The 16,454-nt window shown below is 41.0% G+C and overlaps 1 protein-coding gene across 1 annotated transcript; it reads left to right on the top strand.

The window, feature by feature from the left end:
* Positions 1 to 953: 953 nt before the first annotated feature.
* On the top strand, positions 954 to 9,769 carry SAMD7 (sterile alpha motif domain containing 7). The gene is made up of 6 exons (XM_059731865.1): positions 954 to 996; positions 1,556 to 1,634; positions 5,781 to 6,463; positions 7,735 to 7,856; positions 8,602 to 8,712; positions 9,497 to 9,769. Exons 1-6 carry the CDS (start codon positions 954 to 956, stop codon positions 9,767 to 9,769), a joined length of 1,311 nt encoding a protein of 436 aa, XP_059587848.1.
* The last annotated feature ends 6,685 nt before the right edge of the window (positions 9,770 to 16,454 follow it).

The following is a 16,454-nucleotide window of genomic DNA, read 5'->3' on the forward strand; positions in this document are numbered from 1 at the left end:
ACCCAGGTTTGTTCTTGATTGTTCTGTAACAAAAATGTTGGAAAATTGTGAGATTATGGTCCTAGTTCTAACTCACTCACCTGGGGCAAACTTCATAGCTTCAGAACTCTGAAACTCATATCATGCTGCAAATAATCAATCCTTTAACCCAGGTGTTGGAGGATGTGCTTTGCATGTCTGACTGTCATTTTTTCTCTCTGCTTAGGGACTTGTTGCCTTCTACCGAAATGATGGCATCAGCTGACCCAAGACAGATTCATGTAGCTTCCCACCTTGGACCGTCCATCCCTCAGCCTACAAACATGCCAAACATATTGTCCAATCGGGTTTACCCTGGTCCAGGTAACAGCCAGCTGAAATCAACTCCTGAAAATCAGTAGTGTGCTACTGAAAAACAGCTGCTGATTGCTACTCATAATATTTGTCACTGATGGGACTAAATGTGTTTAATTCCATTAATCATTGTCAAGGAGCATTATGAAAGAGACATGCCTACCAAGCAGAAATCCTGGCCTGTGCCATTATAGGATTTATGACACACAAGATAGAATTTAAACAGATATTCTGAGCTTATAAGCTCTTCATTCGATTTATTTTTGTGAGCGCATTCCCTCTATTTCCTTTCATATTTTTCTAACAGCGTGGAATTTATCCAAATCTCCCAACCTTAGTGGAATGCAATAACCAGAAACATTTGTCTAAGTGGTGATGCACCTTGTGGTATAAATATATATTTAACTCTTTTTAATATGATACTGTTTATCTTGGCTGTTTTAAGGAGCTGTTATTGATCACATTCTCCGATCAGAACCCTTTCATTCTACCTGAAGCTGATCTGTTCCCATGTAGGGGGGTACACATTTAATGAAAGCTTAGACTGTGCTGCATATTTCTCTGGGAATAAGTGGATGCTGTGGCAAACTTCATGGCTTCAGAACTCTGAAAATAACATTATGCTGAAAATAATCAACAATCAGAGGCTGTACTCAGGCCTGAGTACAGGGCTCAGGGCAGCTTTTAGAAGCCTTCAAGATGCAGAAACAAGATGTTTTTGACTTCAGCTTCTCTCCCTGCTGTAGGTTTCTGCCTTTGATATACTACAGATGGATCTGGGAGTCCTCAGGAGGAAATACTATTAAAAATTGAACGCAAGTTCAGGGTAGCCAGGCTTTAAATAGACTTACATGGAACAAATTGGCTTTCCTTTTCTAAATCATCAGTTATTTACTGAGTTGCTTTTGTACATACTTCAAAGACCGGAGTTGCCATATAAATATCCCTTCTGCCCTGGCCTATGAGGAATATATAGATGTGTTCCTGACTAAGGATTGGGCCCTGAAAGCACTTGCTGACTTCATTAAACTTATAGTGGTAATTAGCATGAAGTAATGAACATTTATAAGATCTGGCTCAAAGTTTTATACCAATGATGAGAAAAATATTTTAAAGCTCATATTTTTAGCATCCCAGTAAACTGTCCCTGTAGAGCTTTGGGTGCTTCCATTTGCTTGGCAGAAATGAGAGAATTCTAAGCATTTCTAAACTTTTGTTTTAGGATACACTTTTCTCCCACCAGACTCCATGGAAGCTGTGGCCAGGAGGCAGGAGCTGGTTCAAAAGCAAAATATTGCCAGGTAATTGACTCTGTGCTGTGGTCTGAGGTTCATGTAGCAGGCAGGAAAGGTTGATCTACAGACTTTTCAATGACCTAATGTTGGTGTGCCTTGTTAAAGGAAATAGCAATACTTATTCAACCATCCAGAACAGTAAGAAGTCCTAAAGATTTCAGGAAGCCTGAGGAGCAGCTAAACTCTGTTAGCCTCCCAGTCTCCTTGTAGCTTTCAGTAGGATATTTAAGAGACTAAAACCCCCAGAACAAGTTGGAGATTGTATCTGGACCCAAGCTTTGCAACATGCCCCTGCCTCCGATGTGGACTCCTAGATCCAAACACCTTGATTCTAGAAGGTCTCAGAATCAAATCTGAGCTTTACAACTTGGTCTCATGACTCATTCTATTTTAAAATTCTACAGCTGGAGTTGTGGGAAGATTGGAAACCTCTCCAGCATACACAGTGACCAGCAGTCCTGCTTAGTAAATGTTGGTGTCGGGGATTATTATGCAGAGTCCGGCAATTTGCTGTGGTTTTCATATAATCGGCTAGTGGCTCAAAAACCTGTATTCCCTTCCCCACACACCCCATATTCTACCCTCACCATCAGAACAGGCTCTTAGTCCATTCTCTCTGTTGAGCTTTGTAATTTAAATCGCAAAATGTCATACCAACTTCCTGCATCTATGGGTACCCAGAACAGAGTGGGTGAATTCCCCCAAAAGCTTCGAGCCCAGGCTTATGACAGCAGAAAGAGAATGCCCTAAACAATGACATTCAAAACAAAGACTAGGAAAAGGGAAAGTGTAGAAAAAAAAATTATTAACAGAAAGGGTTGAAAGGTTGAGGGTCTGTCCCCTCAGACCAGGAAGGATTAGCACCATGCCCAGAGCTGGTTTAGACTCCTTCCTCCATAGCACAAACCTAAAGCTAACCCCCAAAATAAATCACCTTAAACAAAATCCAACAACTAGCTTTCCCTAGACCCACAGACTCCTGGCTGGCTGCTTTTACCCCACTTGTGTATGGACAATCTGTTTGGGTGGAAACCCTGCCACCAACACATTTCTCCCTATAATATTTCTTCTCACACTGATGTTTTCAGCCTTTATATAAATTAGATGCTCATCAGGTACTCACCTGACCCCTTCCCACCTGGTTCTACCAACCCCAAACAGCTGTTACTGAAGAGCCTGTGCTTCAAAACAGGGCTGGCTAGCCCCAGGTCCTAGATGAAAAGGGCAGGCCATCCTGTTACTAGGAGAGGATTCAGCAGCATCATACCATAACTCCCTTTTTAAACCCTTCTGTTATTTGCTTTTCTGTCAAGGCTGCTTTCTGTTCATTGCCCAGACTGATTCTACTCTGCTGAATGCCCAAACTATTTAAGTTACATTCTTTACCTCTTACATTCCCTGTTTTAGATCACCAGGAGGTCTAAAGACACAAGGATTCAGTGGCAGTCAGTTTCTATTAGGGAGCTGGTGTGGTGCAGGTGCTAAAGTACTCAGTTAACTAGTCTAAAGGTTGCAAGTTCAAGGGTATAGCAGAAGTGCTTGTGGTGTGGCCTGTCAGATTCGAACAAGCTGTGTTAAATGCCTTGTCACAAGGATGTGAGAAAGGAAAATCTCCATTAGGTACCAGTGTCTGACAGCTCTGTATATTAGGTCATACAGGGACCTAACATGCAGGCAGTGAGGCTTCTATAATCTAGTAAAAAAATTCCTGTCATACCTTTTCCAGTGTTCTCTAACCCTTTATTTTCATTATGATGTTAATGAAAATGTCCTGTTCAGTACAAAATTGGTTGATTCCTCCCAATCAGCAGGTCCAGATGCTCTCCACTCCAGGGTGTTGAGGGAATTGGCAGGGGTTATTGCGGGGCCCCTGGCACGGCTTTACAAGCACTCATGGTGCTCTGGCCAGGTGCCAGATGCCTGGAAGAAAGCCACTGTTGTCCCCATCTTCAAAAAAGGGAAGAGGAAAGACCCGGGCAGCTATAGGCCCATTAGTCTTACTTCAATTCTGGGGAAACTCTTTGAGAAGATCATCAAGGAGCACATCTGTGATGGGCCAGGAGCAGGGATGATGCTCAAGGGCAACCATTATGGTTTCATTAGGGGCAGGTCCTATCAGACCAACCTGATTGCCTTCTATGATCAGGTCACAAAAGCACTGGACGCAGGTGTTGCAGTGGATGTAGTCTTTCTGGACTTCAGCAAAGCCCCTGACACCGTCTCCCACCCCATTCTCATAAAAAAACTAGGTGACTGTGGCATTGATACCTACACAGTCAGATAGATTGCAAATTGGCTGAAGGGTCGTACTCAGAGGACAGTGGTGGATGGGTCTTTTTCAACCTGGAGGGAAGTGGGCAGTGGAGTCCCCCAGGGCTTGGTCCTTGGGCCCGCACTGTTCAATTTCTTTATTAGTGACTTGGATGATGGGGTGAAAAGCAGCCTGTTTAAATTTGCTCTGATACCAAGATTTGGGGTGAGGTGGGCATGCTAATAGGGAAGGACAGATTACAGCAGGACCTGGACAGGTTACAGAGGTGGGCTAATGAAAATAGGATGGGTTTCAATACTGACAACCAGCAGCACACTTATAAGCTGGGGAACGCCCTTCTTGAGAGCACAGTGGCAGAAAGAGATCTTGGAGTCATTACTGACTCCAAGATGAACATGGGCTGACAATGCAAGGTCACGGTCAGTAAGGCTAACCGTACCTTGTCATGCGTCCACAGATGCATCTCAGGCAGGGGCAAGGAGGTGATCCTCCCCTTCTATGCGACACTGGTCAGGTCACAGCTGGAGTATTGTGTTCAGTTCTGGGCGCCTCACTTCAGGAGGGATATGGACAGCATTGAGAGGGCCCAGAGGAGGGCCACCCGCATGATCTGGGGACAGCAGTACAGACCCTATGAAGAGAGGCTATAGGACCTTAACCTGTTCAGCCTTCACAAGAGAAGGCTGAGGGGGAACCTGGTGGCCGTATATAAACTCACCAGGGGGGACCAGCAGGGTTTGGAAGAGACCCTGTTCCCCCTAGTGACCCCTGGGGTAACAAGGAATAACAGCCACAAGTTGTTAGAGAGTAGGTTTGGACTAGACAGCCGAAGGCACTACTTCACAGACAGGGCAGCTAGGATCTGGAACCAACTTCCAAGGGAAGTGGTGATGGCTCCTACCCTGGGGGTCTTTAAGAAGAGGCTTGATGTCTACCTGGCTGGGGTCATTTGAGCCCGGTTTTCTCTCCTGCCCAGGGTAGGGGGTGAGACTTGATGATCTACAAGGTCCCTTCCAACCCTACTTCTATGAATCTATGAATCTCCTTCTCATATGGAAGGCATGTTAGGAACTCTTCAAGGCAGGAATGATGGGCAAAACCTCCCCTGTTTTGAATTTGGGAAGAGTATCTTAGATCTGCTCAGTGTCTGAGCTCCAGTTGGTGCAGTGGAAGGGCTACCAGGGAGGATCAGATGCCTGTTTCCACACTGGTGTGGCCTCCTGCAAGCCTCCTCTTTACAGAGACAACCGGCAGGGGCTATCACAGGAGGCCATTCCATGAGCTTTATCTTCAGCTGACCATTAACTGTAAGAATCCAGCCCCATTGCAACCTCCTGAGCGATAGATGGGGCCAAGGCAAAATGAAGAACTGTCATGAGATTTTCACTCATTGATGGTAATTGTTTCTAGAATATGGCAGAGGCCTGTAATGTCAAAATAATGCCAGGTCAAATACTTGTCTTTCTTTCAGTTTTACTGTCAAGTTTTGCTTGGCAATCTAAGCTTTTGTTTTTAATAAATATCTTAAACTTTATGGATAGGAGTTTTCAAAATGTGAGGTAAATGTAATTGATGCAGCAATATCTGTGCTGAAAAATATTTCATCCACTATTGTCACAAGCAAAGTATTTTTTTCAGTATTTCTTGGTTTACTTTGTGTATTTGGCAGCACCTTGGGTAGAGTCATTTTTACTGTTTCCTCTGCTGTTCATCTGGCTCTTTCATGTCCAGCAACACAGGAGAGGGGAAAAAAGAGTGGAACATTTTTCTATTTCAATCTGTTTTTGTAGCCAATTACCCTTTGTTTTAACCTGTCACTGAAAAAGAAAAGACAAGAGAACTGATCAGTCCTCATTGCTTACACTTTCTGCATCTCTTAGAATGGAAATGGAAATGAGTGCTATTTTTCAACAAAAGGAAATCGAGAAAGCTCATCGTAAAGGGCTACTGGGTCTGGAAGCACCTTTCCTGTACCATGGCATGCCAGTTAGCTCAGCTGGTTTCCGTGGTAGGCACCGACTGCCTGATGGCCACCTTCCTAGTGACTTATATGTTCATCGAACCATGCTTGATGACCTTCACAGCAACTCTGTGCTTGTGGCGACCAGCCCATACCCTCCTGTGAGCAGTCTACAAAGAGAGAGAGGCCGTCGGCCAGGAAGAAGAGCTGGAACTCACAAAACTGGAGACTGCAACAGCAATGGCAGCAAGAGCCAAAGTGAAGACAAGACTGCTGACTCTGCTTCTGCTGCAGCTGATGATGAGAAAGAAGGCAAGAGAGAAGCAGAAACTGAGACACCAAGCAAACAGGAACAAAACAAAGCCCATGCTGAGCCTTCTGCTACAGTTGCCAAAAGCTGTAAAGAGTTTGAACCTGGCCTGAGAAAAAGCCTTGCTACTCATGAAATTCCCACTGGAACAAACGTCTGCAGCAGTGCAAATGAGAAGGACTCCAGTAACTCCTGTACAGCCTTTGATGACAAGTACACGTATCCATCTGCACTGACATTCTCAGCACTGCCATATGGATTCCCTGCACCCAGTAACCCACTACTACCTCCAGGTTTGTCAAGTCTTCACATAATAATTTGATGTCATATTGTTTTTAGTTGATTAGCTCTCATCGTTCTCTCTTTATTTTAACCTTATTTCCCAATTTCCAGAATTTAAAGAAGTTAACTGAGTTAACCAGTGGTTTGTGCTGCAATTAACAGTAACAATGGCTTGATATATGCCTATGGGTGATGGCAAACAAATGCGATCTCTCCCATTTATAGTGCATTTCCCATGTTGTTTTCCTGGCATAATGATAGTTTTATGTTCAACACTGCTGAAGCACTCAGGCAAGAGACAGAGTGGCAAAGGGGGAACTTCACAAAACAAACTCCTACAAACTGATGTAATGTTTGTGCCATGCTATTGTGCTGTTGTAACAAGATTACATCACATGCAGATGTGACACTAACACACACCATGTGTTATATCAGGGTCATGCAATCATTCCCTTCAACTCTATTCAATGTATTCCATACTCTGAGGATGGATGCCAGGATAGGAAGGATCCTGGCAGCAACTCCCTGCTTGATCAGCTCTTCTTGGTTTGTCAGGTAGCATAGGGAGTCTTCCTAAAAGTTGCCAGAAATTAAATTTATACCCAAGACTTAAATTCTCTGACAGTCAGCTATAGTCCTGTAAGAGATGTCTCTGTCTCAAACCACAGATTGAGGATTACTGTTTTGCTGCAACTGCTAAATGCTTTAATGGCAATGGGTTCGATATGGACAAAACTTCCATTCACTTAAATGAAGGTAGGCTTATATCTACATCCAAGAACATGCACAAGAGCCAGTCTGTGTCACTACTGAATGAATTCTGCAGCTTGCCGACAAGCCTTAAAATAAGTGTTTCCTGTCTGCAAAGTAAATGCAGGTTAAGGCAGTGCAAAAATAAACAATGTTGCTGTAGTTTCTGAAAGTAGTGCTCTCTTTCATCCATTCTCTTTCTGCATGTGTTTACAGCAGATCTGGGGTGTGATGAGTTGAGGTTAAAAAAGGGTGTGGAGACATGTAACAATACAATGTTCCCAAATGTCACTGAATAGAGATTTCAAAAAATGTCATTTAACAAAGAAGAAAGAAAAAACCCTTCAATATCAGAAAGCAATGAGTGACAGCTTTGTATTTTGCTTAAGATTTAGCTATATGCATGGGACTATGTAGCATTGTTAGTGTACGAAGTAGATGCTGTAGGTGTGTATAAACTCTTAATAAGCTTTTCCTATTGCTTTGTCAATCAAAATAATGCAAGTAAAACATTTTTGTTTTCTTCTTAAAGGAGGACACAGCCTGCTTTTGAATGGAGAAGATATTTCTTCCATTGAAGACATTCGCAAATGGACGGTCAATGACGTATTCAATTTTATTATTAGTCTCCCAGGTTGTTCAGACTGTGCTCAGGTGATCATGAATATTAATCACATTTACCATACATGTTTAGATCTTTAAAGATACGTATCCTGAGTTTAAAGTTCAGATAATATTTTAGCTGGGATTGCAGCCATGTAATAAAAGACAGTTCCTTTCCTAAAGAAACTGCGGTGTTGATTAATGCTCTTTGGTATGGATGAGGGGATAAGTGACCTAGGAACAGTTAGGGAAAGCATAAGGACCCGATCCCCTGCCTTCTTCCCAGGCTCCAGGAGAGCACTTTGCACAATTTGTGGACAGACAGAAGCAGCTTTTTTTTTTCTTAGGACATTCATGTAACCAACCTATCATTTCAGTAGTCAAGGGATGGTGAAATTACTCATTCCATTGTTCTCTGAAAGATCACTTGCAATGTAAACAGAAGGCTGGAAATTTGTATATTCACAGACAAAGAAAAGATGAGTGTAATAAAAGCCTCCTTTATTGATCACAAAATACTTACTTGCACTAAAATAATGAAACTAAATAATGCTGCAGTGTTATCAGGGCAGGGCTTATTGAGAATCAGTAGATATATTTCAAGTAGAGATGCTGACAGCCACATACTCCCAAAACTGGGAGGTGAAACTATTATTTATTGGATTAATATAAGCTGAATTACTTTAATGGTTTTGTTTTCCACTTTTTATTATCTGTGTATCTTGATTAAGATAGAAAATAGAAATGGTAAAGCCTGCTCTAACTAATTGTGACAATAATTTCCTTGTTTGATAAGTTATTTAAAGACCATGCTATTGATGGAGAAACCTTGCCACTGCTCACAGAGGAACATCTTTTGGACACAATGGGATTAAAACTTGGCCCAGCTCTAAAAATTCGATCTCAGGTACAGTGGCTAAATACAATCAAATTCCAAACAGTGGGAGAATGAAAGATTTGTGAGTCATATGAAGCATTTGAATTGAACTGCTTTTGACTTCTCCAAGTTATATTTTTCCATTCACAAAATATCTGAAATAATATTGTGACCTGATGCACTGCCCACTCCAGGTGGGCAACAAATTAGCTCAAGTTAAAGAGTGCCTATGAATGACTTCTTGAAAAAGACAGTAACTGGAGTGAGTACCTTTTGGGAATGTCAGGATCCACAGCCTGAATCATAGCATGGATTGAAATTAGAAATGAGAAGGTATAATTGACTAAACTAATCTATCTCCTCTCATTCCTTCCCTCCTCTGGCCACTGAAGATGGTTCTCTACTATACACTCTCCAGTGTCTCTCATTCCCTTATTAGACCTGTCTTCCTTACTATCATTAGCTGTCATTGTTGCTATCCTATGCATGCTAAAGAGCACCATCTACAGGGAATGTAACTCAACTTCCCACAAAGGTGGTGCAGGGTACAGCCAAACTCATTCAGTAAATGAGCATGGCCAGTTTCATTCAGAAATGTGGGGGAGGGGCAGTCAAAGAAATTTCAGATTTTTTGCTAACTACAATACCTGTCTTTGTGAGATGGCTGGAGTACACGGCCAGAAGGCTGTCAGGCCATGTCCTCATCCACCTGTAGATAATCTGGCATTGGAATCAAATGTAATGTTAAGCTGGTCATTTAATAAACCAACATTATTTGTAGACGCAATCACCATAACTGGTTTTGTCTTTAAAGGTGTCTCGACGTCTGGGAAATGCATTCTACATGATGAATCTTCCTCTATCAATGCCCCTTCCTTCTACTACAGGCAAACCATCAGATCAGCCCTCTGACATGACCTCCCCTGTGCACTGCAATAGCAGTGGTGATACTTTGGGTAGTCCCTGCTCACTGGACCCAGAAACTTCAAAAACAGTGGAGCAGCTTGTTTCAGAAGGCAGGGAAAATCCATGTGACACAGCTGGAGCCCAGGCTGACTTCCAGATGCTCAGTTTTCAGAAGAGTTGAGTTGGGTGCAAGATATACAGTGTTTTTATTAATAAATGTAGAATTGATATGTTACAAAGAGTTTGAAGGTACATCTGAAGTTTTTGTGAAATTGGGGGATGGTGAAATCTCCTGTAAATGCAGCAGGATTCAGTTTGATACTTTAAAAATATTTTCTTTAGAAAATGCAAAAACAGTGAGATTAGTTTCAAGTGCAATTCCTTCAGTTGAACATTAATATAATTAAAATCTAACTCCCTTATCTTCACTAAAATCTATCAGGGATTCAAAGCATGCTATCTTAGGGCTTGATCTCTAAGTGTGAGAAACTTGATGGGGAGAAAAAAAAAAGGATGGCACAGTGCTTTTGCTCAATCTTTTAGTATTTCCCAGAGCTAAACACTCTCTTTCTACTGAATCCCATGGCAAAACTCCAATAGAATTCAATGGGAGCATGTGGGTATAACTGCACAGAATAGAGAAATGAGCGCTGCAGTTTGAGTAAGTTTTAATGCCCTAACTGTGAGTATTGGGGAAGTGGAGGCAGGCGGACCCAGACACAGGCATGGGTGAACTGGGAGGCTGCCCAGGGCCCGGACAGAAATGGTAAATTACCGAAAATGGTAATTTTTGTTGTTATTGTTGTCCAATTATTGTTATAATTATCTCTGATAAAGAGGGGCCTGATACTAAAAGTTTGCCCAGGTCCGCCAAGAGTCTAGATATGGTACTAGAGGCAGGATGTGGACAGTAAGAATGATATATGTAACTGCCATGTCCTTTACTCTGAGATACTCCTGCTGACATGCTTGAGTCCTGTGTCACCTGACTGAATAGAAAGATTGAGCTTAGGAGGAAGCAAGTATAGAGGCTGTTTTGAAGACAGCCAAAGAAACAGCAATGCTTCCCATAATTCATATAGCCAGCTGACTCAGGCTCCCGACCAGCACTGGGCTCAGGATCCTCGCTAGCTAGACTGCAATAGCACCTCTTTCCCATGTCTTAATTCACCCAAGGAGGCCCTGCATTAAAAAGCACATTCTGCTCAAGAGCACACGTCTCAAACGCACCTCGCCTTGCAGGAGGTCACCCATTTCAGGCCCAGTCATCTGTAGTGTGCACCAATATGGTGTCCCATTGCTTTTATCACTCAAAAGCAGTGAAGTCATAAAGCCAAGGCTTTAGAAAGAAAGAAATCCCACCGAATTTTCTGGTAGTTCCTATGTGGATTATTCTTGTGTCCCTCATTATTGGTTTTGGTCACACATTGTAGCCCACATTCAGGCTTTGATGATTCTCTAGTGTTCATTTTCATTCTCATCTTTCTCCTTGCAGAAAAAAAGCCCTTACTTCAGGAAACCCCACAATTATTTTGGATAAAACAAAATGTTTAAGCTTGAGGCTTGACAAATTTTGGATCTACTGTATGTTAGTAATGTAAAGTCCCCTCCCTCTACTTTAACTGATGTGGCCTTGAGTAATTAAACACCAGGAGGAATGCTGATGTTAAGCTAATTAATGTCTAATTACTGTATGTTTTTCATTTGCATTTTAGATTATGGGCACCTGGTCTTTTGTTTTATCTTGGGATAAATTATTCTGTGTGTTTGGCCATGTGACTCATGTTTGTGCATCAGAAAATATTTGATAAAATGCTATCAGTAGCAACTATATGAGAATGCTTGTCTTATTTGATTGTATGGTTCATACAGTGTGGCCTTGATCGCAAAACAATTATTTTTGTATTCTCTTCCTGAATCAGCAAAGATTTGTTCTAAAAAGTGTAGAGGCATGAGGGTGCTTTCAGTGGGGTTTTTTATCACTGACTGGTTTCTAGTACTGATACATGGTTTTTATATATTCCTCTACAATATAGAGTATGCTACATATAATGCTAATTATAATATTTACAGCCTATATACTATAATTAGCATTTCCAGTTTTAGTATAATTCAATAAAACCCATTAAATCCTAACAATGAAAGTATGTGAGATATTACTAGAAAATATGCAGAAAAATGCCCTAAACTTGTCACATTTGCAATACTAAAAATATTTATAGAAATGCCAATGGACACTAAAGGTTCATCTATACATGTGCTTTAATGTTCAGTAGACTATTTTACTGCCCATTAAAACATCACATAAAAAAACATGCCATTACACTAACGGGCAGTAAAATAGTCTACTGTGTATTAAGCATCACTAAAAATGCATGCAAATGCACTGTTGCGTATTAGCGCAACCTAATGTACATTAATTTAGTACCTCACATTGGAGGTACTAAATTTAATTTGCATTTAAAAAGGCGCATTAATTCACACGTAGATGTGCCCAGAATCTACTAAATTGAATCTTGTTCTTAATTCTATTGAATTCAATGGGATCCATGGGTTACAAAGAGAAAAAATATAATCTAAAGAAAATAATGTCTTAATCTGGGATTTAAAAGATCATAATTTGTTCCTTAAATATAAGACATTTCCCTGAAACTACATACCTATTATTTAAAAAAAATACAGAAGCCATAAAACCTAAATATAAGTCCATAAGAATCTCTATAGAAAGCCTCAGTAGGAGACATTAATCTTAAATAACAATCAGTTTGCTGGTTAATGTTTCTCAAATAGCTTCAGAAAGTGTGACTTACATGCTTTTCAACAATCCTTTCATACTTGTTCATGGCTAAGAAAAACTTTTTGAGAAAGGATGGGGGTGTTGTTTAGTGTTTTTTATGAAATCATTTAAAAAATACTTTAAAAACTTTTGGATAAAAAAACTAAAATCTACTTGTAAATTTGTAGTCTGCCTAATCTTTTTTAAATCCACTATTCTACTAAGTAACACCTAGGATTACTAGGTACTTGTCTGCACTAGATGTAAAAAATAGAGTAAGAGTTGTTCCTCATATTCTTTAATTTGTGAGTCAGTTTAATTTCTTGAGTTAGTTAAATAAGAGTCAGTTTTCCCTTTCTGTTAGTATAGATTTTTCATGCAGCAACAGGGAAAGGAAAATATTTGTTAAAAATAACAAAAAGTGGTTGTTAAAAATGTCAGGGAGACTTAGATACAGGTGTAGGACCTGAAGTTATTTTAAGAAATTTATCTTTTTGTAAAAATGACTAAATGTTTATGTTGACCATGTCCCTTTATCTAATTAAACACAATTAATTCAATGGTTTCCAAACTGCTTCCTACCTTCTCTTTATTGTGTATTATTCTACTTGTGGTTTAATTTTAGGTTGCAAGACTCCCTGCTAAATGCTTACGGAAAAGCCTTTCTGTTTTCCTCTTACCGGACAAAGAGGTTTACAGTCTTCTTGAGACTCTGCCAGTGTGGGTGGGTAGATCTCTGCTATGCACTTAGGTGAATCAACCACAAGATGTCATTACAAAGTTACAATTAGCTAAACTAAAGTGACTTCCCTCTCAAATCGAGTCCAACCCCTTTGCAGCATTAGTTACTTACTAAGAACAAATAGGGAGAAGTCAAACATTTGTGAAGAAACTAGAAAGAAACTTGACTCATATCTTGTGTCCATGGGAATTCCCCCTGAGAATTAAGATCAGGATCTGAATCTGGGAGCTTATACCTATCTTTGTAAATGAGTTTAAATCTGAACAACTACGCAGGTGGGGAAAGTTGGGATCTGAACTGTGCATTGGGGGCAGGAAGAAATAGGTGAATATTTTATACACATTGGATTATTCTGCACATTGCTAGAAAAATAATTTATTCTTTACCTATGCCTGAGGGAAGGAGTAAAAAGAGGCAACTAGCAGTGTTAGCTGCACCTTTAAACTAAGTAAAAAATAAGAGGAGGAGTATCACTTAGGCTAAGTACAGACAATCAAAAAGCCTGAGGCTGAATCTATTCAATCTTTGCAGGTTAGTCTAAACTTCATAGATTGAACCAATCAGCAAGAGGACGGACATTCACTTTTGATTCCAGAAATGCAGCCACATGCCTGCAGGGACCCAGGCCAGAAGCAAGAGGGCACTAGAACATGCCTCTTTGCTTGGCTGTTGCAAACCTAGCTTGGGCCAAACCTAGCCCACCCATCCTGTGAGGAAGGGATTTGCCAAGGAGATGTAAAGCATCCTGGGATTCTGGGGGGCTGTGAGTGAACTTGAATCTGGAGGGGATCTGGGACAGTAGTTCAACAAACTGATTTAACCTAAATCAGTTAAGTCTGATATTACATTCATCCAGGTTTATCTTAAAACAATTTCAGCCATTTTGAAAGTGGTTTATATGCATTGAACTTCTGTTTTGTAAAGTAAAGTCAGCATTGTAGGGTAGCAATCAGTGGTGGGTGAGATAGGAAAGGAACTCATATAAACAGATACAATCTATTGTATTTCTGTAGAAGGAAGTATAGCTCATAGTAAATATTTCCTTCCAAGATTTTCTTGCAAGCTGCTGGAATAAGAATGAAAAGTGAAAGAAATTATTAACAGCAACAACAGACAAAGCCACAACCCTTGCTGTGTTTATCATATTATTTGTATATTAAACATTAGAGGCTTTATTGATTTGCAATACCTGCACATTCTTTCTCTATTTTAAAGAAACGCTCCTGCTCCGCTAAGGTGTTTGCTAGTAATCCTGGATATGTAATCTACATTGGCTGAACTTCCTAACAGTGCTTGTTTCACTGCTGTGTTCCTTTGTTCTGATAGGTCACTGAAATTCAAATCCCGAATATATATGATAGCACTAGAAATGTTTTACTTAACATACATACCATATTAGGCAGCAGTAAAATGGTTAATGAAGGGGATTATGTTTTTTGCAACATGTTTTATATACATCTGAATTATTTTGCCTGTCTGCACTAGATGTGAAATATCCTAGGGATAAGGACCATGATTTCTTGCTTGAACAGGGCCAAGCCCAATGACAAAATGTAATAAATAAAAAGTCACAATGAATGCACAGAAAATGATTTTATGCTATGAATAATTGACTTAACAATACTTTTGATAGAGGAAGAAATAGAATTTGGAAGAGATTGAGGTCCAGCAATACCAGTCCTCCTGTCCTAGGAATGCAGGATTTGATTATGTGAAACATCCACATGTGAGCTAAATGATTCATTTCTCTGTCACAACCCAAGGGTGTGAATTTTTTTGTGTGTGCGCTTTGGCACTGCTGAATTATTTTCCTGCCGTTTGTAGCTTTCTTTGCAGGGTGCATTTCTTCGTTGCAACACAGAAATGCACGTTGCAAGGAGTTCCCGCCATTTGTATTTAAATTTGTGCCCCACTATTGGTCAGTTCTAAATTATTCCTACGTGGCGGCTAGCGATTGGCTTGCTAGCCGTATAAGAGGCTTGAGTGGTTTCTGCCCAAGTCGGAGAACTTGGAGCACGCTGCAGAGTGCCTCTAAGGAGATTTGACTCGCGGCTAAGCTGATCGATAGACTGATCACCTATCGATTCTTCTCCCCGTTGCCGAACGATCCCTCGACGTACCCTTCCCTGCGTGCAAAGTTCCATGGAGCCTCAAAAACTTTGTGTGAGTGAATCAGAGTTCTTTCCGAGTCCTTAAACTAGGATTTAAGCGAAGTATTCCTGGAAACGTTCCAGCCTACGCCGCGACCATCTTCGGTGTAAGTAAACAATCTTAAACAACCATTAAGCGTCCATGCCTAATTCTAGCGCGCCGCCTGCCTTCCCCGACCCGGCATATCCGGGCTGCTGGCCACAGCCCGCGGCGCAAAAAAAGGGCCTCGGATCGTTCCTGGCCCGCACATTCTCAATATTCCAGAAAATAATGAAACGTTTCTAAAAGATACTCTGAGTATGTACCAGGAAGGGGGAATTCCCACCTGGCCTTAAATCAATCATCATAATCCGATGAATGAAAGCAAAATTTGCCAGCTAATATCATAAGCCATTTGTATTTCCAGCAAGACAGGGTCCAAAAAAGTGTACATTGTTTTAATCCTAGAATTATGACTTCTTTCAGAGTCTCAACACAACATAGAATTCAAAATTATAACTTTTTGTTCTCTTCGACCCTTAGAGCAGGGGTTGTCAACTGGGGGGTACACATACCCCTGGGGGTACTTGAGACGGCTCTAGGGGGTTTGCGCAGGTGGGTGGAGTCAGAGCGCCGCCATGTATCATGCTGTGCTGCTGTGCAGGTGCTGTCTGCCTGACCAGATGTGGGGAAGCTCACACATGGCAGCTGCCACCATTCCGCGTTTGGCTGCTCGCCACCCCGCCATACTGCATTCAGCTGCGTACCCCCCCCCCATGCTGCATTTGGCCATGCGCCACCCCTCCCCCACCACATCTGGCCACCGGGGTACACTGATCTAGGAAGGTTGAAAACCCCTGACTTAGAGGATAGAGCACCTATCATTTTAAACTCACATTTAATCTTTCTTATAGCCTAGACTGTTCTTTTGTTGTTGCTTAGTTTGGACAGTTGCTTAGTTCAGACAAGTCCGTTAGGTCCCCTTTTGGTATTCCAATATGATTCCCCCTAAGTTCCTCTACAAATTTCATATAAGCTTACAGGCAGACAAGGTTCCTTGGGTGAATTTGATATCTTTTATTAGACCAACCCAATAAGCTTACACTCACACTCATCATTCCATAGCTAAGACCGTGCATAACTTTGATCAGTTCAGAAGTTGCATTTATCATTTATTATTTATTTACATCTATGACATTGCCTACTTATTTGGTTCTA

Source organism: Alligator mississippiensis, chromosome 7, assembly GCF_030867095.1.
Source record: "Alligator mississippiensis isolate rAllMis1 chromosome 7, rAllMis1, whole genome shotgun sequence".
In the NCBI taxonomy this organism is placed as follows: domain Eukaryota; kingdom Metazoa; phylum Chordata; order Crocodylia; family Alligatoridae; genus Alligator; species Alligator mississippiensis.